This window comes from Drosophila tropicalis, unplaced genomic scaffold (assembly GCF_018151085.1).
Source record: "Drosophila tropicalis isolate 14030-0801.00 unplaced genomic scaffold, ASM1815108v1 contig_867, whole genome shotgun sequence".
Classification (NCBI taxonomy): domain Eukaryota; kingdom Metazoa; phylum Arthropoda; class Insecta; order Diptera; family Drosophilidae; genus Drosophila; species Drosophila tropicalis.
In genome coordinates, this window is record NW_027173362.1 from 4,078,817 (window position 1) to 4,106,581 (window position 27,765).

Below are 27,765 nucleotides of genomic sequence, written 5' to 3' on the forward strand. Positions count from 1 at the left end.
ACCGTGACCTTTTCTCGAAAATCGAAATTGGTCTATATTACCAAATTCTATATACTAGAAAAGGACATGAGTAATTACATCCGATCCTCCAATTTGATGTCACAATTACCTGAACGCTAGGGATTAATAAATTAAATTCATTGTTAACCTTGGCATTCGTCCAGTTAGTTTTATATCGTAGAATATTGTTTCGATTCTAATGTCAGATTGCATTTTTTCGATTTCTACCTCCCTATATAGATATGTAATATATATATATATACATGTATATATATATGTAATAATTCTTTGCTGTTTTTATATTCCGAAATTTCTTCCGGTATCCCACATACACCTCCAAAAACAAAATACATGTACAGTACACACTTTATTTGACTCTATACCAGCATATAGAAATCCACAGGAGCTGCTGGGAGCCTGCTCTCGTCTGCCATGATAATGCTTAAGCAAGGCGGAGCGACCCTGTCAATCCTTACTGGTGTCAGTCGTGAAAAGTCAGCCTTGCAAGTGCGAAGACTGTTGGCCATTTGCAAACGAGGGGCATGTAAGGAATGGTTAAACAGACGCCACAAATCTGAAACAAGCAATAACAATAGTACGCTGACTCTGGAGAATGTAAGTTCGCAGAACAGGGACAATCTATGTACGAATGATTAGTTGTAATAAGATTTGAGCCTTATACAGACATTTAAGTGTTACGATCTAGAGACTGGACCACCGATGGATGTGGAGCTGTCACGCGAAGATGCTCTGTCTATGTACACTAAGATGGTTGAGGTGCGTCGCTTGGAGATAATTGCAGCGGAATTCTATAAACAGAAGAAGATACGTGGCTTCTGCCACCTATATAATGGCCAGGAGGCGGTAGCTGTGGGCATGACATCGGTGATGCGAAAAATGGATTCGGTGATAACGGCCTACCGGTGCCATGCTTGGACATATCTCATGGGTGTTTCGATGTATGCCCAGCTGGCCGAACTCTTGGGTGTTCGCACTGGCTGCAGCCGCGGCAAGGGCGGTTCGATGCACATGTATGGGGATAACTATTATGGGGGCAATGGCATAGTGGGTGCCCAAGTGCCGCTGGGTGCTGGCATTGCTCTGGCCCATCGCTATAAGGATGATGACGGCGTGTGCATTATCTGCTACGGGGACGGTGCCGCCAATCAGGGTCAGATTTTCGAAGCCTTCAACATGGCCAAGCTTTGGTGCTTGCCATGTATATTTGTTTGCGAGAATAATGAGTATGGCATGGGCACTGAAACTAGTCGAGCGTCGGCCAATACGGACTTCTATATGCGTGGACAGTATATACCAGGCCTCTGGGTGGACGGCAATCAGGTGCTGGCTGTGCGTAGTGCCACACAATTTGCCATCGATTTCGTTCAGTCGAATGGTCCCATTGTTCTTGAAATGTTTACTTATCGTTATATGGGTCACTCCATGTCCGATCCTGGAACTTCGTATCGAACTCGCGACGAGGTACAGAATGTTCGCGAAACCCGAGATCCTATAACGAATTTCCGGAATCAAGTTGTAAGGCTATGCCTAGCCTGCGAAGAGGAACTAAAGCAAATTGACGATACTGTTAAGAAGCAAATGGGGCTGGATGTCAAGAAAGCTTTGCAAGATCGGGAAGTCGATGAGCACGAGCTAACAGCGGATGTGTATGCCAAGAATGTGGAGCCCCGAATTCGTGGCGTATCCGGTTATAATCTACAACATTACCAGGTGGCCGAAGTGTGTCTGGGCAAGCCAAAACCCACGCCAGCCAAGGAAATAAAAGATGTGCCGGTAGGCGATGCAGCACTTCTTGCCGCCCAAGCGGGAAAAATGAAGAAAGACGGCAAAAAAACGGATAAGGCAGCAGATGATGATAAAACCAAACCACCTACAAAAGAGGGTGAAAAAGAAAAGTCTCAAGCGAACGCCAAAGTACCACCGGCAGAAGGAGTCACTAAAACAGCCGGAACAACAGCACCACCAGCAACAACAGCACCACTAGCTGCTCCACCAGGGAAAACTCCAGCTGCTCCACCAGGGAAAGCTCCGGGTGCACCAGCAGGGAAAGCTCCAGCTTCAAAAGCAGGCAAAGCTGTACCTCAATCACCAGCAAAACCTCCAGCTGCAACACCTGCAAAAACTCCAGCTCGAGCCCCGGGCAAAGCTACAGCTGCTCCTGCACCATCAGCAAAACCGAAAGCCGCACCACAGACGAAAAATCCACCCGCTACATCACCATCTGCACCGCCCAAAACTGTGCCACCTGGCTCCGGCGGCGCACCAAAGTCACCACCACCCAAAAACAAGACCCAAAAGTAAGAAACATCAACTAAAAAATTGTATTGAACCCCCAAAATAAAACTTGCAAATTTGGAACAGGCTTCGACCAAGGGTTGGGTAAAGTCTATTTGTTAAAAAGAGGTGGAACGTTAAGGCTTGGCTTACATGTAAGCCGATATCAACATTGTTTAAGCCCATCTCAATATCTAATTTGAAACTAAGCCAGGTTTTAAACTAAAATATCTCCATTTCGAGGTATTATAGATAGCCTTTGTCGCTAACTAAAATGACCACGAGAGCAATGCACATGCAGTAGATTGCACGTATGTATGTGTACCTTTCTTAACGTGGCGAAAAGTCTATTAAATTGTTAGAAGAATTTGATGGGAAAAAAGATGCCAAATAACTGACCAGGTATCACTTTGTGTTAAAATGCATCAGGCGAAAGCAGCTGCGACGACAAAATCAAAGTTCGAAAGTAGAAAATTTGTTAAATACATTGTCCCACTTAATTAATTATTATAATATTTTCAAAAAAATCTGTTTTCCTTTTTGAGCTGCCTTCAGTTGGCGCCATGTATTCGCTTTGCTCTTTGCCGTGTTTTTGGCTCTCCATTTCCACCATTCCTGACTCCCACGACTCTGTTTGGAATAGTGAAATGCAAGAGCTTACACGGCACGTTGGTGTCGTCAGTTGTTATCCTTTTTCACATATATGAATTTTTGCAAAGCTGTTGTCGATGTTTCTTAAAAATTGAAAACTATTTTGGCCACATTCATTCACTGAAAAGTCATTAAATAGAGCGAGTAAGCTTTACATAGCGCCATCTAGTGGAAAGCTTTAACTGTAAACATTAGACAGATATTAGCCGAGTCATCCACTTGGTATTTAAATATGTTTTAGCGCCTTTAAAGCTTTTGTTGAACCAACCACTAACATTTATCAGCACCCTCATTCCCCCCCTTCGTCCATGCCATGATCCGACATAGTGTCATCTGGTGGTGTTGCACGATCTGTTCTGGCCAATCGGTCAGTCTCTTTGCGATGCTCTGACATTGCTGATCTTTACGTGCGTTCTTGGTTACCATTCGGTATCTAGCTACCTTTAAGGTGTCTCTGTGGCTCTGCCTCTGCTTGTTTTGTGTGTGGTCATTTTTTGTTTTTGTTTTTTGTTTAACGTGTTTCGTGAACCGATCGATCGGAATGGTGTGTCTGTTAGTGTGTGGCGTGTGTAATTAAAATACAAAGTGTAACAACATGTGTGGCAAATGCCAAAATGTATACAAAAGTATAAAATCTATAGAAACTACCGATCGTAAAATCTAACTTGAAAGTGAAACGAAACTAGTCTTCAGAGTGGCTGCCTGAATATAAAATATAATGCAAATCTCTAGCATACTTTGAGGGAGTTATTCACAATGCAAGTATCAATACCGTTCAATTCTGTCTCCTTATGTTAATTTTTATTTCAGTTTCACATTTTATATATATAGATATATCGATCATTTAATTTTCTTAGCCGGCATTTTACTATGTGCTTATTTCTTACGATTTATGATGCCTTCGAAGTTGTCGGAAGTGCAGAGACCAACCAAATCTCACAGAATAACATAACAAAGTAGAAAGAAAATAAATACAAAATTGCAACAAAAGCAACATGAAAGCAAACGTTGATTGCCAAAAATATTTTTGATACTTTTTGTTCCTATTTTTTGTCGCCTTTTTTTTTCCCCTATACTTATATCCAAATCGATGTGTTTAGACATGGCCGTAGTTTTGTCCTAGTTAAGCTAAAACTGTTAACAAACAATTATAAAAGAGGTAAGCTTAGAATCGATTGAAACCTTTATCAAATGTTTTCTTTTCCTTGTTTTTTCCCTCTAATTGCATTTTTTATTGAGAAATTTATTTCATAGTCTTTCTATATAATTTGTTTTATACCAAGTAACGTGTTTTAAACTCTTTTTTTGTCTAAAAAAGTTATTTTTAATATTTTAATTAAAAGGATTTTTAATATTTTAGAATGATCATTTTACCAAGCAAACATTGAGTATTACAAAAAACACTTCTAATTTTTCATATTATTAGAAAAACTCAAAAAAAGTTCTAATCTATTTTGTTTTGATGTTTGTCGAAAAAACTTTTGTTCGGTCTTTTTATAAATTTAAACCAAAATCATGTATGATTTAGTAGTCGAACGTGGCAGATCCCAACAACTACTTAAATTACATTTAGGATATGTTTATTTGGTACACATAAATTTATATATATGAAAAATCAGGCTCAAAGGTAATCTTTGGAGTGAGATTGAAAAAGAGAAGGAACAAGTTATTTGTAGAGTTATGTCATTGTTATGGAGTTATGGAATTGCCATTTTGTAGATATATTCAACACTTGAACTAATTGAGAATTGCAACTAAATAGGCAAAGAAAAGGTTTATACAAGATTCGAAGATTTGCACTATAAAATCAATTTAAAAAATAAGATTTTACTAAGGCGAAAAGCAGTTTCTATGCTTTAAAAGTGCTCAGTGATGAAAATGACTTTCAAATTGAAACAATTTGTTAAAATTATGTCACTTTTAAGCGATAAGTGGGCGGGATACATGCTTAAGATCGACAATCAAGGACAAGACATAAACTTTACATAAAGTTTTTTTCATTTGTTTCTTATTCCCCATGGATAAATTTCACATCAATTGAAATAAAATTAAACAAGTTTCATCACTGTTAAAATTAATTTTTATGATTTTTATGAAAATTGAATCAACTCGAGTGTCTTTCTGCTTGGCCGTCTATCTATACTATTCAATGGGAAAGTGAGTTGTCTTTCCTGTACATCGAACGTTTGACTACGGCCATGGTTATTTCAACAAATTTGCATATACATATACATACATACTTATATATGTATATAGGTATAGTTCGTGCTTATTTGTTTTATTTGATTTCATGCTGGGACATACTTAGCATATACATAATAACGCCTGCCTCGTGTGAGCAATTCTCGTGTGCTACAAAACAAAAAAAGAAGATATATGTATGTATGTAGGTATATATAGTGTAAAATATTTATAAAGATATTTCTAAAAGTATGAATTCTGTTTCTCATTCTGTGTGTTTCTAATTTATTTATTTATTATTTTAAGTGAAATTTCAAATGATAAGTTATGATGTGATTCTTCAATAAACTTGATCAACTTTAACAAAAGCTAAGATGATGCTCATCATCAATGAAGTAATCAAACAGATCGAAAGATATTTCAAGGTATTTCAATTCAATTTTTCGTTTCATCTCTCTTCCTCTTTTATTTAATTGAAGTTGAAGTCAAGTGTATGAATATTTGTCTTTTTGCTTTCTCGAGTGGCACACTTGAGCTGGAACTTAGAAACAAACGATATATATATACATATAAATATATATATATAGTATGGCATATGTCAATAAGAGATTTCGTGTGTGTGTATGTGTGTGTGTGTCTGTGTGAAGAGAATTGGTTATAGTTCTTTTCAGGTTTTTTTTTTTTCTTTCGTTCTTTTGGGTATTTCCGCTACATTTGCATAGTGAATTTTCTGTGAAGAGCGGCCACAAAAAGGCACAACGAAAAGCGACTATTAAAATGTTGTCCAAAGAGACATTCTGATATCTCTATATACTTATATAAATATATATCTATATAGATACATATATACATATCCGAGGGCCAGTCTAATAAATTTTTGTCATCAAATTAACATCTCTTTCTTCGGGTGTTTTAGTTCTTATAATAAACAAATTTTATAAAAGACTCAAGTTTGTAGTAAGAAGAACCTCTTAAGAAAATAAACTCTTTGAGAATCATTTTGATTAGCTTAGCTAGTGAAAAGAAGTATTGCCATTTAGTATTATATTTTATTCTTCTGCCTGTCTCTCACTTTCAACGTAAACTCCAAAATAAATTGATGAAGATATGAGAAACCCTCGTATGTATGTTTGTTTATGGATTTACATATATGCCTATGTTGATATATTTGAATTTCTCTTTTTGCTTCAATTGAAATTGTAATACACATATGTATACCACACAAACACATACATATATACATATATAACAAAAGACAAGAGAGTTCGAATTTCTATTCCTACTTTGATTGTTTTTGCGGAAACTTTTTTGCGTCTACTTCTTTTGACCACATTGCGTATACGCAACAATTGAACATGTGCGTTTATTTGTTTGTTGTGTGTGTGTATGTGTATTTCTATATTTTTATGCATGCTCAACTCAATTACCATTAAGCATCTTCAATACAATACCCATTTCCACTTGAATGTGGTTGCACTCAAATTACACACACACACACCCATACACACACAGGGAGATACTCCCACAATGGGAGAAATGAGATGTATGTTAAGTGATGATAGCCTCGCCTCATAGTCAGCTATATACATGCATATACACTGTTCGGTATGTATATGTGGATATATACTCAAAGCTAATCCCGCATCTAATAAATATAATCATTGTTCGGGACTTGACTGTTTGGCCAATTGAATAATTGAACCATATTTGTGGTGCGACTCGACTCGACACGACTTCGACTCGCTTGTCTTTTGTTCGGTAAGATCATCATCATCATCATCAACAACATCATTGTCAGAATGGATGATATGAGTGTATAGAAATTAACTGAAGGTTACAGAATGGGCAATAAGTTCTCAATGCAAACAGAAACAGATTGTCATAAATTTTGGTCTTTGAAATTAGCTTAAACGAACAGAAGGATTTTCTATCTCTCAATCGTTTGGCAGATTGGCAAATCTTTTAATCTTTCGTTTCTATATTTAGTCTAATGATGCAAAGTATAATAGTTAAACTGTTGAAACTACATTTAAAATACTTAAAATTCTGCTTTTATTTTATAAAATTTTCATATTGGAGGTAGTGCTACAACTATAATTCATTTGGATAATCAATTTTTTTGTTACTGTATAAGAAAGTATTGATGATTATTAAATATTTTTGATTAAATATTAAAAACAACATATTATAACTTATAACATAATTTACATTTCATTTCTGTCAATCTCTTCGTTTGATAGTTAGGTCTCGCCAATGCAATCTTTTAGATAGTTAATTGTAATAGTATATTTATCTGGCTTCAAAATGGATAACGATGGATAATAATTATAAATCTTTAATTACTGTTAACGAGTCTGTTTGTATGGTGTCGTTGGCCAAAAAGTCATACCAATCAACAAAATGTCGAACAAATGAATACACCAAAATTTTCTATATACTAGATTTTGAATTTCGTTGTGGTTGTTGTGTTTAGTTTATTATTTTTGTCTTCTATGTGGCATTTTTTTTTGTTGATGTTGTTATTGTTGTTGCTGTTGTACTTTATAGAAACAGATGATGTGGCGACCTTGAATCAAAATAGATTTATATGCGCAACGTTCTCTGTGCGATCTCTGAGCGCGCACGTCACCGAAATGCCATCCCATAGCCATATCACATCTGCATACATGGTAGATACCCAAAACAAAAACAAAACAAATTCAAGATGAAAAGCACGAAAAGCAAAACATTTTCAATATTATTCTTGCTTTCTCAATTTGTCTCCCACATTGGCCCCTCGCATCCTCCTTTCCCCCTTCACTTTGTGAGCAATGTTGATAATGATAGACGACGCACCGTTAGATGCAGGAATGCAGATCTCAAGATTCAAGTGATGGAGAATGCATTTCCGTTTCTTGAATGTTAATGGAAATTATAATGGTTGAGCGTATGTGTGTGTGTGTGTGTGTGTGTGTGTGTGTGTGTGTGTGTGTGTGTGTAATTGAAATTGAGTTCCATTGGGCCAGGCCATGTAAAATGCAATTGACCAAATGTTTTAAAATGTATGTATGTATGTACATATGTACTTGCGGCTATGCCAAAAATTTAATAAACAAATAGCCATTATTTCAATTTTATTTTTATGCCCTTAAAATTTATATTGATTTTTAATTGAAAGCCCTCCTGCTGTATACGCCTTCGAAATTGCCCCTTTCATTCCTCTCTATGGCTCTACAATTCTTTCTCCCTTCTTTTTATACCATGCATCCATAGGTTGCAATGGTATATCAAAGTCACCAAAATTTGCATATGTAGCAGGCGAAAGTAAGCTCTTCTGACTATATAAAGTACATACATACATATAATCTTAATCAGCATCAAAAGCCAAGTCACTTAGATCTCAAAGACTATTGCAGTTAGTGGCATCAAATTTGGTATATAGACCAAGACTATAGACTCCGTGGACTTGTTAAGTATACGCACAGGTAATATGGAAATTATCACAATTAAATTTGGCACACTAATACTTGTTTTAATATGTATCAATGTAGCAAATTTAATAGAAATAGAATTAAAAATTGCTATGCATTGCATAGAAACGTTTCTTACTAGGTAATAATACAGTGGACCCTTGGTTAAAGACCACAACGGGTTCGTTATGTTCGTTCGTTAATCGAATTCACAAATTTGAAGCTACATTGCATGCTGAACATCAATATAAAGTGAATACGGGGCTTCCCCTGTTTTTTCGTCCAACATAATAAAGGTTTTCAACTTTCTCATTAGTCGTTGTGCGTAATTTTGTTTCCCAAAGAAATGCTTTCGTTATCCAGGACGTTGGTTAAACGTGGATCCACTGTAATTGATGATCATAATCGTCCGCATGCTCATTTGCTAGATAGAAGATACTAAATATAGTGGTTGTAAGAAAATATTAAATATTTGTTCTTAGGGTGCATGGTATATCAAAGTCAGTGCGACAACTTACTTTAATTCATTTTTTGTCTATGCAGTTGTGTGGCAGCAGCTACTGTCAAAGTTAAAACACCCTGCGGGAGATGTAAATTGACAAAGAACTGAATGCCATGGAAAAATGAGTAAATAAGACAAGTAAAACTACACAATGCAAGTTCAGTCCAATTTTGATAAAATAAAATATACATATATACATATACATGTGTACACACATACATACATACTTATCTTAGGGCAGTGGCATAACACTTATAGACATGAACTGTCTTTATGAGCTAGTGCTTGCAGCTAAAATATTGTTAATTATATTCATCATTTCGTGACTGACATTCAAACTGTTCATTACTTTTTGGGTGATTTCATATTTAATCAAATTTAATCTTTTATTTAAGTATACATGTTGTTTTATATAAAAGTAACTTAAAGAGTGATACCAACTTATAAATGTGTGTATAAATCGTAGCGTGTTTCAATTTTTTTCATCTCATCGATTTATCAATATTTCCTTGATTCCTCGTTTAAGCAAAGTTTAGCAAAATTTACTTTCATTACTTGAATTTTACAATTCTGATTAAATGGTTATTGGATATGCAAAACAATGTAATTAATCCTAAATGTAATACATTGCCGTTACGAGAAACGCTTAAATTGGCAGTTTAAAATCGAAATTCAATGTATAAAATGTGTCCCCAAAAAAAAAAAAAAAAAAAAGAGAATGAAAAAACTAAAACCTATATAAAAATGCAAATGGTCAAATAAATGCGGCAAAAACGAATTGAAATTTTAAGCAAAAACAAATGAAAAGCTAAGAGATAAAAACAAAGAAAGAAAAAAACGGAAAATGAAAAACAGAAGCGATAAAAGCGAACCATAGAATGAAGTGACACATAAACGACATAAAATATCAAATCAAATGCAAGCAAATGGCAGGTGAGAAACAGAATGGATAGACAAACTCATGTGTGTGAAAGGAAGTGTTAAGGAGGAGGAGGAGGAGGAGGAGAAAGAATGGGGTAAGTCCATCTATTAGGTGGGCAGCCAGTCCGAATCAGTTCTTGACTAATGTTGAATCCGAAATGGACAACAAGTGTGGAAACTCATATGGAAAATGGAAGCAAAACCAGAAAGATGAGCAAAACTTTTGACAGCTCAATGCCGTTTAGCTTGCTTGAGAGTGATTACAATTTGATGGATAGGCAAAATGATGAGTAACGCATACATACATACAAACACACATACATAGATACATACACACACTTAAACCAGGTGTCAATCCTGTTAAATTGGTAGCCACACAGAGATTGTGAATCAATTTTGGCCTAAACATAAAAATTGCTTCTAATTAGACCAACTCAACATACACTATTACTTAGAATATTTTAAACTTGTCACGATCAGTTTTTTTAAAAGTTATTCTTTAACAGAAATCATTACAAATTGATTATACGAATCATTACGCAATGTCATAATATTAAATCTGACTTTTACTGTGTATAAAATTGATTAATAACTGCTTGCCTAAACGAAATTTCATTTGCTTGTAATCTCTTTTCTTTTTCTATATTTTTATATGCACCTCATAGAATTCATGTCACGTAAATCTAAATCGCGATACATGTACATACATATATATGAAATAGTGCACACTAAATAAGTATATAATATGGACATTAAAACGAAAATTCGAATGTAATAAATCAATGAGCATTCAATAATTGACATGTCCCTCTCTCTCCCTCTCTTCAATTGGCAAACAAAATGAATTTTCAAATTAAATTTGCCCTCCGTACAAAAAAAAAAAAGAAGAAAAAACGTTATAAATACACTTCTGCATTAGGTTTTACAGCCACACACACACACACACAGACAGACATTCATGTACACTATAGTATATGTATCTATGGACATCCCCAAAACGATACATAGGCACGTCGACGCACGTGCATGGCTTAAAAATTAAAATCAAAATGAATCACAAAAATTTATGCACGTGACGTTATCCATGATTCGACTCACATTAGCCATATGAATAGTAGAGAAAAAAAGAATTTAGTTAGATCCACTTAAATGTGACATTAATTGATTAATTATGCAAATTTGATATACACACATCAAATTTCAGATAAAACTGTTCTGAATTTTGGCTACTCTGTTTAACACATTAGAAATTAGAAAAAATAAAGAAATTAATTTCATTACCAATGATCCATGGTCAATTACATAGGCGACTCTAGGAGCGGGAAGAAAAAGGGGGAAAATGTTTGCTCCCAAAAGTATGCACCAGGAAACGTATATATTATGCCTTGCAACTTAAGAATTGTTTGCTTTAAGAAACTTCTTTATATGTTTCAAAAAGCGTATTCTTAGACTGCTTAGTATTTTCGCATCCTAGATCCATGATGATTTCAATATCAATTACCTGTCAATTACTTAAAAATCGATTTGGCAACTCGGATTTTTCCCGAAGTTCTCTGGGGTTGAAAAAATCGTACGTTTGTTCCATGTATGTGTTGTATGGTTAGTGCTCTAACGCTTTATTTATGTCAATATCAATTATTCATGGTCAATTTTAATATCAATCACTCATGGTCATGGTTATCAATCTTTTAATAATCACAGTGGCAACCCTGACATGCCAATCTTATCGAATTAAAGTGACATTTAACGTTTCGTTAGGCCAAAAACCAAAAGCACAATCTTTCGGAGGATATTCAATAGAGTAATGTTAATCTTAATGTATAAAATTAAAATGATTTAGGAATATATTTTTCCTTGATTTTACAATATTTTAATTTAATCAATTAATCTAGAACTCACCAATGTTCAATTAATGTCCAGCTGTGCCCATTTAGTACAAATTCAACTGGAATACAAGAAAATATAAGCAAGTATTGAGTAAAAGTTAAAATTTAAAATTAGATTATAAATGTTTTAAACTTAAAAAGAAAAAACTCTACCAATTCACCTTCTTCCCAATTGAGAATGCTTAGAACTGCTTTTAAATTTTTACTTCAGCTTAATCTCAAGTTAAGTAGATCTTTTCGACAAAAAATAAAATGAATATATTTGTACATTTATATCGTTAACCCAAAAGGTAACCAGACAATTAAGCATTGGGAACAGTCCACATACTAATTAAGTAGCTGAAAACCACTTCTCACTTCTTTCACTTGTCCACCTGTGCGTATACGTAATTAATTCCATTATAATCTCTTACGCATAATAAAACAACAGAGCAAACAACGTAAGGTAAAACGGCAGAATCAACCATATCAACAGACATCATAAAACCATTCGCCTTATGTACGGATCAATGGTCTGCCCGTCTCCGCCTCCTCCTCTACGCCACTTATGCCATACCTCCGCACAATTTGTGAGTTCCGATACCCGGGCATTGGTAAAAATCCCCAACGGACTTCTGCAATTAATTGACACTGTATTCATTCTCATTGGATTAAATTTAATATTTTTGCCAACATTGCGCATACATAATTTGTTTACCAGAAAAAATAAGCATATTTATATATACGTATGTATACGTATGTATAAAATTCATGTACATATACATACATACATATATAGATTAAGTATTATTTTTTTATACACGAAGGCCGTTTCGTAAGTTTGTTTCCATTGGTTTTTTTTTTCGAGACTTTTCGGTTTGAACAATTTCAACTGTCTTATGGATAGAGTTAATTGTATCTTAAACTTATGGTAGAGCCCTCGAACTGTATGTGTGTACATACAGGGTTTGAATACATGCATACCCACATACATACATACATGCATACGTAGGTATACAGGTTCTTTTTTTTGTGCTTCTCTAAAAATACAAAAGATACACGAATATTTTGTTACTTGAAAGCCTTACAAATATTTGCAGAGCGTGTTTTTCGTTTTTCCAGGCGAATTTTATGAGCTACATCAAATTGTGTGCTGCTATTGTTGTTGTTGTTGGCGTATTTTTTTGTTTATAAACAAAATCAACAAAATTGAAACGGCCAATTGACTGGCAGCAGAATGATGGCCAAATAATAATAATAATATTATTAACAGGTCGCGGACTATATGCAGAACATGTGGCGGATTTGGGATAAAATTTATGTATGTACATATGTACAAGTTCAAAAGAGGTGGGCGGGATTCACAGAAAAGTATACTACAGGAGAATAGAGGGGGTAGAGATGACCAAGAAGAGCAAGAGGATAGAAAGGAAACCCAAAAATGGTATATGGTGGGATAGGAATTGGTTGCTGGCATATCTTTTGTATGGCTAATGAGGCGAGGTGTTGGGCCAACTTTTCGTCATTCTTCAAAAGTTTTGCACCCATCGTCAACTGACCCCACCCCTCACCGCCCAGTACGTGTGCTGGACAACAACATTGTTGCTTGTTTTTATTTTGTCTACATTTCGCATTTCTTTTTGTTGTTTTGTTTTCCAGTGGTTTTTTATTTGTTAGTTTGCTGGGAAGCATGTGCAACAATGTTTTTATTTGGTTCAGCTTATTTTTAGTTACTTGGTTTTGCTTTCTTTTGGAAGTCGCCGATGCTGACGCAAACGTCGACGTCGACGTCGACATCGCTGGCAAAACTGACGTTAAACTTGCCGCTGATACTGATGCCTTGTCCGTGCCTTGAAAATAACTTTCTAAATAAACGCAGCGCAGTTAGCAACATTGCAGAGCCAACAAATACAACACGATTCTCATTGCTATATACATACATATATACACATACACATACATAGTATATATACACTCTATATAGTAAAAACACTTTTCGCTTTGCGCGCTGTCGTGACGTTTCTTTCCTTTTTATTTGTTTTCTTTTTCATTTGGTCTTTTTACGTTTTTTGTTGCTGCTGCTGCTGATGGTGTGAAACGCTATATGGGACTGTACGAGAGCTAATTCAAAAGTATCTCTAGTTATAATGAATGTAAGTAGATTATTCTGGCAAAGGCAATAAATATTTAACATAATGAAAATGAATTCAAGTCCATCTCTACGTTCTTGTTCCAAGACAGTCTTGGGGTTTTTATTGTACGTTTAAGTCATCGTTTTGACTACGACAAATTATAAAACGTTCTCAAAAATGATGGATGATTAAAAATCTCAAATGTTGTAATCTTATTATTGATTTTAGGTTAAAGTTAGTTACATTTCCGAGTTTAGACTTATTTTATTCTTTTTCAGCTAACCGAATGATGAATGTTGAGAATTGTTAAGAACATAGAAACAAACAAAATCTTAATAAGAGACTTGAAACTTAACTTATTACCAAAAGAGCAAGCACTTTATGGCAAACTATACAACTTTATAGGATAGTCCGATAAGTAACTGTCTTAAGCTGCACATGTTTTTGTGATTTTGTTCAAAGTTTTGCCATGATAAATTGAAGATCCTTTTGATGTTTTGTTTTTGGGCAATTTAGAATTCTTCTTAAATGAGTTTTACAAAAGATGTTTTCTATTGCAGTTACTAACATTAACATTGAAAAGATAATAAGTTTATGAATTGTTTAAAATTTGCTTTCCTTAGAAAACTACAAATTACGTTTTAGTCTTGTTTACTTTCTCTATTTTCTTTTAATATGTATCATGTATCGATAAAGTCCAATCCCTATTGTGAAAAGGTTTATTACACTATAAATGGTCCATTCTTATTTTGGGTTTTTAGTTGGACATCCTACAAACTTATTTTTCAGGTACGATCCTGCTCTTAATATTCAAGAGCGTCTTACCAGGATATAACATGAAGTTCTAGGGCTATTTTTTTTTTTTGGTAACTTTTCTTGCAACCCCAATGAGTGTGTGTGTGTGCGTACAGTTTGAGTGTTATCCTCTAGCAGCATTTTCATTTTATTGCCGCGCAGATTAGAGTTTGCAAAATTGTTAAAATTTTCATTTTGCTTTGTGTTTTGTGCGTTTTGCTTTTAATTCTCTTCGTTGTTTTGTTGTGTATTTTGTTTGTATTTTTTTGGTGCGCTGCTTGACTGCTTCGTTGGTTTGTTGCTTCGCTTAGTTTGCGGCTCGTTGAGAAGGCAATGCTCTAATTGATAATAATCATATTGCCGCAAATAATAATGCGAAGAGTAGCAAATAAGTAGAAGACGACAGATATCAAATAGCAAATATCTTTCAATAGGGGGCCATTTATAAGCAATTAGTAAAGTTATTTTGCTTTTATCCATAACGATTTTGGTGGAAATTGCAGTTAATTGTGTTTATTATCACATTGGCTTAGTTTTTTTTGCCCTAATGGTAAGTATTGTTGAGCATCAACAAAGTTTTGAACTCATATCAGCCCAAATATCGCCAGTTTGGATCATATATGAGTTATTATCACATAGATCACTATTGAAATTTGAAATCAACTACCAATTTAACTATAAACTGGAATTCTGTTGCCAGGTTATAACTTATTGCCTCCAGTTAAGACTAAAGTGCATGAAATATTCGTTGTAAATTCGTAGATAGGTAAAAGTAATCAAAAAAAAAGGTAAAAGTAATGGTAACTAATGACAAAATACACTTTAGAAAACTTTATTTCATCAAAATGAAGATGATACAGAAAAGAGATTTCTTTTTCTTGTACGTTGTAAGACATATACTCATTGATTGCAGGGTATTACATAAAACAGCACGAAGACAGTCAGCACAAATTTTACGAGAAATTCTAAACGTTGTTGCTGTCGTGGCAAATTATGCAACGCGCCATGCAATTTGCCGCGTTCTGCGTCACGTGTTAATATTTCACACACACAGACAGTAAGACTAACACATACAGACACTCACACACATATACAGGGCAGTGACAACGATGGCGTTATAAAATTTAATTAATGCAACAACAGCAACAGGCAGTCTGAAGAACTGAGAGAGAAGAGAGAGAGAGACTAGTACTAAACTCTAGCATAGACGGCCCTTGCAGGGTTTCGCTTGCTTATTGCATTTGCCGACAAGTGAGCAGAGAAGGTATGTTAGATAGAGATGGGGAAAGTTAAAGCGGGAGAAAACTCTGTATGCTTGTGAGTGTGTTTGTGTGTGTGTGTTGTTGTGCTCCCTGCTAGCTGTAAAGTGCTTTGTTAATTAGCAAACGGCAGGCAGCAGGCAAAGCTTTTGCCTTGCAGCAATAATTTGCGCCCGCAAGTATGCAACACATTTTGCTGCGGCTTGCGGTGCGTATGTGTGTTTGTTCAAGTGTGTGTGTGCGAGTGCCATTCAATGTGCGTGTGCCTGTGTGTGTCTATGTGTGTATAGGTGCTTGCCCCACTATTTGTCAATGTCAGGCTGCTTGTGATTCACAATACAAGCAACTTGCAAAATCGCCAAACGAATAATCACTGATCTCCTTTCTCATTCGTGTATTCCTTCCTATTTTTTTTTTTGTTCTCTCACTCTCTTTCGCTTTTCTTTCCCCTCTCCCCTTTTTTCATTCCTCTGCCATTGCATGTGGTCTACCCACAACGTGTTAATCAAAAGCTACGCTCCAAGCGCGCGCTCTTTCCCCTTCTTTCGTTCATTGAACGCGTTTACTTCATTCTCCTTACCCATCAATATGGCTTGATTTTGTGGCAACATCGACATGGACAGAGTGAGTGAAAGAGAGAGAAAGTTACACACAGCAACGAGCTGACTAAATGAGCGAACTAGAAAGATTATGCGATTGCGATGCGAATGTGTCATCAATCAGAAACTAGAAACTAACCAAATTACGTTAATATCATCATTCCCATCAGTGAACAAGAATTTTCAAAATCTCACAACTAATATTCCACAGTTTTGAAAAATGCCAAACAGACAAAAAGTAATTTCTTTAGTATCTATTTATGTCTGTCCCTTTTGATAGTAAATAAATAACTTTTTAACCGTTCTTCCATCTCTTCTATTAAATTGATAATATTGAGGCAAGTTCAAGTCCTACTACAGCGACCTCATCAATATTTGTAATTCAATATTTTTCGAATTTAATGCACAGAAGAAGAGTATTTATATTCTTGATCAGACTGAGAAGCTGTGCGTATGAGAGCTTTTGAATGTAACTTGGTATTTCAGCCTTTTATAACCTACGTGAGATTAAGAATGTCGGCAAAGAAGTTGGAGTATCTTTATAAAATATGCTAGTGAGATAGGATCGGTTAATTTTGTCTGTGCCGAAGTTCATATATCCTTGTAGAGCATGCCATTTCAAATCCTTCAATAAATTTTAATGAAAGAAATTTATTTATAAAACTTTTTTTTTTAAGATTTTTATATACTTTGAAAACTTTCTTTTTAATAAGATTTTTCTATATTTCTACTGAAATATTTTTCAATAAAGAAGATCTCTTGATCACTGAATTCTATGGCAGCTATATATGTACATTGGCGGCAAAAATTTTGAGACATTTTCTTTATGTGGGACCGCAGTGAATGCAGTCTCTGTCTTCTTTCTCTCCAAATTTGTAGGCCGTTTTCCTCAGTGTTTCATACGGTTTTATTGAACATTATTTAGTACACATTTGTCACTTAACTATTAAATTTGTGTATTCTTCTTTGCGAGCAGCTACGAGGAACACACCGTAAGTCACGACTTGACGCCAAAAAACTCTCTCACTAATGACATCGATTGCTTATCATCGATATCATTGATTACTTTTAATTTATGCTCCTCAGCACTGGTTTAATATGGTATAGTGGTTCGATCCGTCGAATTGTCAAACTTGATCTCAATCAGTAACGAGTTTCCAGTTTACAAGTATTTCTAATTGAGTTATCACTTAGAGATGGAGATGGTTATTGGCAACCGTCTGATATTATAATATATTCTACAAGGTTATACAAAAAATTGAAAGCAGGTAAAATTGAAACTTTCAGCTTCATAAAGTAATATGGAAAATCTGTCGTAAGCATTTTTATTTACCTACAGTTACATATTTTTACATGTGTGTAGAAAAAAAACTCTATGCTGTGGCATGACTTGCCCTAAACTATGCAACACATTTCATTTGCATGTTTATGCGGCACATTTTTCTAAATACCCTTTAATTCAAAAAGTAAGAAACAAATTACAGAAGAGCAAACAAAATTAGAAATGATATTGCTTAAATTTGGCATAGATCTTAAATTAAATTTACTTCGGTCTCGTACCCCTAAATGAGGATCCAACACTGATAATTTCCAATGATTTTGCAGCTTTTTTGTTATTTTTCCTCGAGTAATGTGAAGCTTGGCTTGGTGGAAGTAGAGAGCCAAGAAGGAGAAAGAACGAAAGAGAGTGAGACAGCGGGAAAGAAAGGGAAAACTAGTGCGAAGAAAACGCAAAGCGCAGCGTCAAGAAATGTGAATTTGCATAGAAAATAGACAGTTTGGAAAATTGCATTCCATGTTGATAGCTTAAGGCCCAAACAGGCAGCCAGGCAAGGGTGACACATACACATACACACACACACACACACACACTAAGATCGACAAGCAGACAGATAGACAGACAGACAAACACTCTGAAGGGGCAGTCGACACCGTCTGCAATTGAAAACGATTCCTGATAGAGGACACGCAACGCGTGTGCATAAATAACTTGTTTAAGTTTTATGGCCACGATGTCTTCTCCACTTTCTTCTCACGCTCCACCGCCGTACTTGTCACACGATTTATAAATGCTATAGAATAGAAAGGACGGAATGAAGATTCTGCCAACTAACTGTTTGGACCTGGTCCACACCTTGAGCGAAATGCAATTTTGTCTGCCATCAGTGTGTGGGTTGGGAATGGAATGGCATGAGTTTAAGGGGCAGTGAGAGTGAAAGAAATTGTGTAAGTTGATATGCTGTCACAGCATGCTGGCTCACCATGACCCATGCCCTCTTTGCCTCTCCGCATCTGTCTCTCTCTCTCGCCCCCTTCCATGCCCGGGAGTCCGAGCAGGAGATGGAACACAGCTTGAAAATCAAATGCAAAAAAGTATCTGCAGAACTATTTGCTCTTTCCTTTTGGTTTTATTTTCTTGTTTTCTTATTCCTATTTTCTTTTTCGGTAAGTTTTTGGTATGTATTGAGTATGTTGGACTTGGCCATAGGTATAAAGAATTTTAATTGATTGCAGCTGAATGGTTTAAGTGGGAACAAATTGTCGAAGAATTTGAATACTTCTTTTGCATTCTTTTTTTTTTGCCATTAAATGCATTTTGCAACTCAATTGAATTTTGTGTTTGATTTCCTTTGATATCATAAATATAAATTGTTTCTTAATTGAATGGATATTCATAGGCTAAAGAACACAGATTACAAGTACCTACCATTCATGGAAGCAAATCCATAATAGATTAGAGTTATTTAAATAAATTACATTATGCCGTTTTGAAGGATATCTATTCGTTTATCAAGTGGACCAACTGTGTTTTAGTTTGCTCACGGCCACAAAGCGTAGCTGCCACCGGACCCTTGTGAGTGAAACCGACTGCAGCATGAACTGGGAGTCCGACTCGGACTCGGACTAGGACTCGCAGTGAAGCTAAAAGAATGACAGACTGAAGTAATGACAGACAGACAGATACACAGACAAGAGGACAACTGACTGACTGACTGACGGACTGACTGACTGGGGTTAGCCAAGCTTTCCTGGCATGATACTCCTGTAACTATTTGACTTTATCTTGTTGCCACTTTTGCCCGGGCCTGGGGTAAACTTCAGAGACACAAGAGCAAAAAAAACAATACGAGGACCAGGTAAAGAGATGCACAGCACAAGAAGAGCAGGTGCAGAGTGGGGGGTAAAAAAAAAAAAAAAAACTGCAACGATAAACAAAACCAAACACAACAAGAGAAGAAAACACAGAATACCGTTGACTTGGAGTAGGACTCCCATGGATTTATGTGATCCCCAGGCTCCCCAACGAGAACTTGATGAGACGGAGATAGAGCAAGAGCGAGCAAGTGGAAGAAAGAGAGGGCAACTCTCCTGGCTTGTTTTCAATTTAAATTTATTTTAAATGTTGTTTAAATGCAACCCATCCCCATTCTTATTACATTCATCCGCTTAACCATTGGCCATCGTGTTTTAAATATAATATTTTTTAAAGTCGAATTTTTTCTGTATGCACCTTCTTTAGGTTTCTTTTGTTAGTTAGTTGCCAATTAGGAGCAAGGCAAACTTACTGCCTCCTGCTCCGGCTCTTGCTTCGACTCCTGCTTGCTGGCTTGCCGGTGGTTCTCGGTGGTGTTGTTGATGCTGTTGGGCTTAGCTTGAGAAAATGGCACAGCCACTTGACTGAGCCACACTCACTAATTATGCAAAAAAAAAAAAAAAAAAAAAAAAAAAAAATGTCGAGGAAAAAATATTTTTCTTGTTGTTGCATCTTTCCAGCTAACTAAACTGGAACGCGCTCGGGCAAAAATATATATAAACATATATATGAGAGTATATATGTACATAAATGAGAACATACATACTTGCTATATATACACGATATAAGGATAAAAAGGAAACCCCAAAAAAAAAAAACCTCGGCTTCTCTTGTTGTACGTTTTGCACGTAGCACAGTTTGCAAGTGTGTGTGTGTGTGCGTGTGTGTATGTGTGTGCTAATTTAGGCATCTTTTGTTGTGTCTGAAAGACACACACACACTCTCGCATTTCACCATAAGGATAAGGGACAGCCGACAAGTGTGAAAAGGTAGACAATGGAAGTCATATTTATCAAAATGGGTTAAACGTCTTTCATACCCATTACAATAACTAAAGTCAAAAGTAAAACTAATTAATTAATCTTATTTGAGAAGGCTTAAAAGGTTTAAGAGTTTAATTTCAATCAGATTAGAAAGATATTTACCTAAAATATTTTTGTATTTTCCAAATGGTGACAAAGGAAAAAATGTAAGGCATGCTTCAAAATCCAAAACTCGTTCTTTTATCGTGGAACATATAAACCCATATTGTCCTGGACACATTGTCCTGGGACATATTGTCAAAATGAGTAAGAAAACCAACAGCAACATGAATATTCGAATGCAGTAGTCAAATTAAATTTATTAGTTTTATTTGGTGATTGGAATGCTCTAAGTATTAAATTTGTTAAATGGCCCAAAGCATTCAAGACCCAAAAGTCAACTGCAGCCCGAGCTCTTCCTTCTCGACGTCGAGGCAGCTTTGCCTTTCCCATTTCGTCTTCGTTATACAAATAATCCATGAATTGATTGCAAAAAATAATTAAAAGTTTTTAAACTTTTTTAAGGCTACAAAATAACCAATAAGGCAGAAATTTGAAAAGTACTGGGACGTATAATACTATATATAATACTATCCGAGTTAAAGTTTAAATTATTATTATTTTTTCATAAGGTTTTCTTGTACTTTATTTCTTCTCTACTCGTATATAGAATCCTTTAGGATAGGATGCCAATAATGTTATCTCGCTTAGTCATTTGTTGGAATCTCAAAAATATAAACTAAATATTTTGTTTCTGATGGAAAATTCTATAGAAAAAGAAACTTCAAACATCGAAAACCTTTAGGTATATCAATGTTGTTTTATTTTTTTGTTCAAACTCAAATATTTCAATTCGAATACAAGGATAACACTAGTATACAGTCACTTGGGTAGAGGATTCTTACATTCTCTTCAGATAAACTAATTCTTTGGGGAGTTATGATTGACTTGAGTCACTGTAGATCACATTTTGAGAAAATTCTACGTTAAAATTTCCCATCATACCCACAAAGCACCCTGGAAATTGCTGTTGCTAAAGAATGGCAGCTTCAAAACAAAACAAAAAAAATGAAGAAAATTCCCACGTCACCAGCGGCAGGAACACACAAGGCTTTTGTATGTGAGTGGGCCATGCGGTTCGGTTGCTAACAACGCAGACGGTAAAACGCGCGGAATGCAATGGGCCAACACAGTCAGTCAGCCAGTCAGGCAGTCAGCCAGCAAACCAGCTAGTCAGCCAGCCAGTCGGTCGGCGGGAGAGTTCGCTCCTGCCGTCTCCTGCTCTTTGGATCCTGATGCATTGCATTGCTTCAAGGCATTCGAGATGCTATTCTCTTCTGTTCTGTTTTCTCTTTTCTGCTTATTCACTCGTTCAACCAAACATCCATCTATCCATCTATCTATCTATCCATTCATTGATTCATTCCTTTATTCATTCATTCACACGGTGGCAAATCAAAATAGTCTGTATGTATTATGTATTAAAAGTCAAATTTTTAAATCTTTAATCTTAAAGAAATCTGAAAGGCATTTCTATTTGAATGCCCCGTAATTAAAATGCTCAACACAAAAGTAAATTAAAGGTAAGAAAGTGCAATAAAAACACTTTTTTTTCAAAATATCCTTTACTTTGCCAAGACGTAAGCTCACTCTCTCCCATTCACATTCCCAAGGCTTCACTGCCAGAGCAATTCAAGTTTTATTTTACGCGCAATTTGTTGGTCGAAACAATTGGAAATTAAAACAAAAGCAAAAGAGCGAGAAATGCCGAAAAAAAAGGCGGAGAAAAAATACGAAATTGAAAACCAAATAAATAAGTTTGTGTGTGCGTAAGTGTGTGTGTAGGTGGGTGTTGGTCTGTTTTGGGTGTGAATGTCAGTGCAAGTCGAAATGTAATTCAAGGCAAATATCCGCATGACAGTTGCAAAATGCGCAAAAAACACAATTCGCATCTTGGCCCTTTGTATATACATATTGTATATCCAATATCAATGCCAATCCATGCGGGCCATAAATCATTTGGATCCATCCATGGGATGGGTTGCTTCCAAATAGATGCCACCGAATGATTAGCGAGCAGTAATGCAACCCTATTAAGTTTCGCCTTCGCTCCCTCTTACCCCACTTAAGAAGACTTAAGTTTCAGTAAGTAGTTAAAGCTTCAATTCGTCTTGAAGATGTTTAAGATAATAGTTTATAGAACAAATTAAAAATAATATGCAGCTAATCGAATCGGCTAATGCTACTATATATATTAAAAGTTTATGTATTAAATTTTCTCGACTTTTCATCTACCTTAATTAAAATGTCCATTGTGATTTCTTTTTTTTTTTTTTGCTTTTAATTAACATCTCTTCTCGTTGTTGTTGTTGTATCTTTGCAGTTGTTAGATTGAAATAGAAGTGGGCGTGGCAGCTGCTCTTTTTTGCCACAAAAGTGCAATAGAAATCGACATTGCAAACGGAATCGGAATCGAAATCAACAAGCTCAAGTGCCCAGTTCCACACTGAGTGACTGGAGTGACTTGACTGGACTGGACTGGACTGGACTGGATTGGATTGGTCTGAACTAAACTAGTCTGGAAGAAGAGTAGGACGACAACGAGGAACGTGAACGTGTGGTAGTAGGTGGTAGGTGGCAGTTGCTCCTGCAGCTATGATGACGTCGACATCGACATCGACAACCACTGGTATGCCGTTGCCGGAGCCAACAATCCCAACGATGGCAACGTCTGTCGCTGGTGGCGTAATGTTTTCGGATGCGGATGTGGCGGAAGTGCGGCATGTTGTTCAACGCATTTTGGTGCCGTGTGTTTTTGTTATTGGACTATTGGGAAATTCAGTGAGCATTTATGTTTTGACGCGGTAAGTGCACTTGTATGCCATGGCCATCATCATGGCTGTTGTTGCTATTGTTATTGTTGCTGCCGCTGCTGCTGCTGCTGCTGCGGCTGCTACTGTTGGATTACGTTCACCCGATTCGGAAATGGCATGGGCGTGGCCATTGGGCACTGTTATTTTATGCATTTTATGCTTGCGAGCGTGTGCCCGTTACACTCCATGTCCGTGTCCCTGTTACTCCTGTGTCTGTCGTCTGTACGAATCGACAATCATTTTTTTTTTTCGTTTTTTTTTGTTTTTGGGTTGAGGGGTGGTGGAAGAGGCGGTTGCAACCAGTAACCGAGTAACCGAAGCAGGTACGCAACGCATTATACACGACATTTAATTGTAGCCAAAGCTGCACTTTAAAATAATTTTTGAACACGGCAGCGCCAGCAACAAATATATGCCACGTACCATCAACAACACCAGCAACAACAATTTCACGTGCCAAATGCAAAAATGGTTTTCACTGATAACACACACACACACACACACACACACACACATTTGCACACACCTGCACACCCTTGTAGAGTGTAAAAGATTGAAGGAGCAAGCGAAAAATGGCTGCAAATGGCGAATGGTTATGCTCGGTGAAAGGTTTTCGCTGCCTTCCCCACAAAATATGGCGACAATTGTCCCCGATTCGCCCTTTTTCCATAGAATTTCTATACTCTACGCAAACATTTTAGTAGTATGTAGCTTTAATTTGAAAGAGTTTCATCACAAATTGCTTTAAATTGAAATCTTAAAGCAATCGAAAATCATCAAAGTCCAAACATTTCGGAGATAATGTCCGAATGATCCGCATAGCCAATAGGTATCACACGATAATAGTTCAAAATTTAGCAAGTTTATCTAAATCTGAACGTGGCCCGTTTTCCAAAAACAAATTCCCTTTTGTGAAACGTAATAGAAGTGTCAACAGTTTATTTTAATTGTGCAATTTAATGTCTATGCCAACACAACACAACTAAAATGACTGCACATTGGGCTGAAATGTGAAATGGACTGGAATTGGACAAGTTTTTTTTTTCGGTTAAGAAATTAAGGATATATGTATGTACATACATATGTATGTATCTTTGTGTTTTGGGCATCTGTCGAACCACTGTATTACTCTTGTGGGAAGCTTTTTGCACTGAAACGCAAACGTTGCAATTGCAATTCTCTTGGTCATTTTGTGATATTCACCATTTCTATTTCGTTTGTTTGTTTGTTTGTTGTTTTGTAGAAAACGCATGAGGTGCACCACGAACATTTATCTAACGGCATTGGCAATTACGGATATTGCATACCTGACCTTTCAATTAATTTTAACACTCCAACACTACGATTATGTGAAACATCATTGTGAGATCTATTGGAGGCTTTATGGACTGTTTGTATGGCTATGCGATGTTTGTGGTAAGTGCAAAGAGGAGTAGAAGGAGGAGTAGAAGGAGAAGACCAAATAAAATAAAAATTAACAAAACATGGTGGACCCTTTCACGACCTCAAGATCATGATTTTCTTGTTTTGTATTGGCACGCTCTTGCATCAAATCTGTTCAAGTTGAACATTATCTGTATGAATTGGAGTTGTTTTTGTTGTTCTAGTTGCATTTGGCCATCAATTGGTCTAGCACCTGCGGCTGATGTTGCTACTGTTGGGTGGTGCATCAATTTCATTAAGCGCTACCAATTTATAGTTAGAAGCCAACCCACAAAATGATGGCAACCAGCTGAGGCTCAGCTCTTTGCAGGACTCTTCAAATGGATGAACGTCAATCGTTTAGCGTGCGGCAACAACGTTTTGAATAAATTGACAGGCGAATACAATGCGTTGTTGTAGTTGTTGTTGTTGTTTTTGGCTTGGACAGGGAAATTACTGAAGTGGAGTGGGTTGTGGATTTGGTTGCATTGCCCGGTTAGTTTGGTTGTGTACGAGAGAAAAAAAAGGATTATTAATGGCAACGTCACGGAACTCGCTTGTTTTCTCTCCCTCTCTCTCTCTCTCTCTCTCTTGCTTGGTTACTTTGTCTTTCACTGTATCTCTGTGTGTTTTTTTTTTTTACTCTCCATATAGCATACATCTCAATTTACATAGCCGTATGCTTTACTATCGAGCGATTTATAGCGATACGCTATCCGCTCAAGAGGCAAACATTCTGCACGGAATCGCTGGCCAAGAAGGTGATAGCTGGTGAGTTACGAAAAAAGAAAACAAGAAAACCACAAAAACAAAATCAATATGCGTTGTATGTATTTTTCGATTTTGAGTGCATTTCGTTTCGCTTTTTGACAGCTGTGGCGCTCTTCTGTCTACTGTCCACGCTATCCACACCATTCGAGCATAAAATTGGCGTCGACTGGAATTTGATTGATGGCGCCTACAAGCCATGCAATCTGACACTGGCCAATGTATCGCCGATACCCTCAATGCCCACGCCGGCAACCAACGATGACTCAATGTCAGTGACCACAACAAAAAGTTCACGTCTCTGGCTCGAGGAGCCCAGCAACATTGACACGACTACAGAGATGGAAACGGATTTGGGTTTGAGTTGGGACAGTGGCAGCGGTAACGGTGATGGTGAACCAGGTAAGTTGAAATGAGACTAAAGCAAAAGGCACTTACACTTACCGCAAAAACGACTTAACTACTATATTCTCTTTCTTCTCCTCGACATTACTTTGGATTCTTTCGCAGTAAACATTCCACATAGGCAATATCAACGACATGCAACACCCGCATCTGTGGATATGACTGGCCCGGCCACCAAAGAGCACGAACCGATTGTGGTCACCGAAAGTTTATTGCAATTCTCAGATAAACTTGACAATGCCCAAATAAATGATACATATGCATTTAATATTACCGAATATTGTCAAAATGTAAGTAGAGGAGAGGAGTGTAGAGGAGAGTGAGGTAATAATATGTTTTAATGGCAAACATTTCGTTCAGACAACCGTGTATATGGATCAGCTGACTCACCTGGGTGCAAATGAAATGTATCAAGACGTTTGGAGTTTATTTACACTCTTGTTATTCGTATTGCTGCCATTGCTCCTATTGGCCACATTCAATTCGTTTCTGATATTGTTAGTGCATCGCTCGAAAAGTGTGCGTGGTGATCTAACCAATGCCAATAGCATACGTCGTGCAAAGGTAAGACTTGATTGTCTTATGGTCAAGTGTTGAAACTAATCTTTGATTCATTTGCAGCGTAAATCCGCATCCGGCTTGACGGGCAGTGTATCGCAGGAGAATCGTGTTACCATAACCTTAATCGCTGTTGTCCTACTCTTTATTGTTTGCCAATTGCCATGGGCCATCTTTTTGGTGGTGGAGCGTTTTGCCGACATTGAGAATAACATTAAACGAATCATCGGAAATGTATGCAATTTGCTGGGCGCTATTAATGCCGCATCGAATTTTTTCTTATATTGCGTGCTGTCCGATAAATATCGTAAGACAGTGCGCGAACTAATCACTGGATATCGCTATCGTCATCGACATGGACGCAATAATACAAGTCTCTACTATGTGCCACATACAACATTGACGCACATCAATGGCATCGATGGCAATGGACATCATCAGGGTGGCGGCGGGGGTGCAACTACAGCGAGTACGCGCCGCAATCGTTGCAGCAATAACAATAATAACAAATCAACAACAATGGGTCGCTTGATATCATGACCGACCGGCCGACTGTCACACTGACTGATTGACTTTTGTTGACATCAATGCAGAATGCAAAGAAGACACGAATCGAACTAATTATAAATCAAATTGTTTTCCTCCCGATCCCCCACTCCCTAGTGTATGTACATATGTGTGTGTTTAACTGTACTTTACTCCATGTTGTAGACAAAGTAAATTTGATTTGATATTTACATACGATACATTGTGCCATAATGTGATGATTATAGTTTTATATAAGTTATCCTAAACATAATTGTTGATCTAGGCATCGAATATATACAATATATACCTATTATATATACTATAAACAAATATTACATACAATACAAAAACATAATTATATATAAACTAGAATCCTAGTTTGATCTCTTTAATGATGGCTGGGGGAAATACACACACGCACACACACGCTTTTCAAAGCCTTAGAT

General features: G+C 36.5%; 2 protein-coding genes across 3 annotated transcripts; both read left to right on the forward strand.

The window, feature by feature from the left end:
• The first annotated feature begins 201 nt into the window (after positions 1–201).
• On the forward strand, positions 202–2,384 carry LOC137583382 (pyruvate dehydrogenase E1 component subunit alpha, mitochondrial-like). 2 transcript variants are annotated; one of them, XM_068298361.1, is made up of 2 exons: positions 202–615; positions 694–2,384. In XM_068298361.1, the coding sequence occupies exons 1-2, from the start codon at positions 433–435 to the stop codon at positions 2,320–2,322; spliced, it is 1,812 nt and encodes a 603-aa protein (XP_068154462.1). In that variant the 5' UTR covers positions 202–432; the 3' UTR covers positions 2,323–2,384. The 2 variants fall into 2 exon arrangements, with proteins under 2 accessions (XP_068154462.1, XP_068154461.1); XM_068298360.1 differs by having other exon boundaries at positions 209–615; positions 685–2,384.
• A 948-nt stretch (positions 2,385–3,332) lies between these two features.
• On the forward strand, positions 3,333–27,691 carry Proc-R (Proctolin receptor). Its single transcript, XM_068298507.1, has 8 exons — positions 3,333–3,704; positions 23,149–23,629; positions 24,882–25,054; positions 25,715–25,831; positions 25,934–26,230; positions 26,339–26,523; positions 26,594–26,797; positions 26,855–27,691. The coding sequence occupies exons 2-8, from the start codon at positions 23,421–23,423 to the stop codon at positions 27,329–27,331; spliced, it is 1,662 nt and encodes a 553-aa protein (XP_068154608.1). The 5' UTR covers positions 3,333–3,704; positions 23,149–23,420; the 3' UTR covers positions 27,332–27,691.
• The last annotated feature ends 74 nt before the right edge of the window (positions 27,692–27,765 follow it).

Excerpts from the sequence above, each read along its gene's own strand:
- LOC137583382 (XM_068298360.1), top strand. The coding sequence starts at position 433 with ATGATAATGCTTAAGCAAGGCGGAGCGACCCTGTCAATCCTTACTGGT. Across the intron at positions 616-684 it reads GTACGCTGACTCTGGAGAAT|ACATTTAAGTGTTACGATCT; the intron begins GTAAGTTCGCAG and ends AGCCTTATACAG.
- Proc-R (XM_068298507.1), top strand. The coding sequence starts at position 23,421 with ATGATGACGTCGACATCGACATCGACAACCACTGGTATGCCGTTGCCG. Across the intron at positions 23,630-24,881 it reads AGCATTTATGTTTTGACGCG|AAAACGCATGAGGTGCACCA; the intron begins GTAAGTGCACTT and ends GTTGTTTTGTAG. Across the intron at positions 26,231-26,338 it reads TAACGGTGATGGTGAACCAG|TAAACATTCCACATAGGCAA; the intron begins GTAAGTTGAAAT and ends ATTCTTTCGCAG.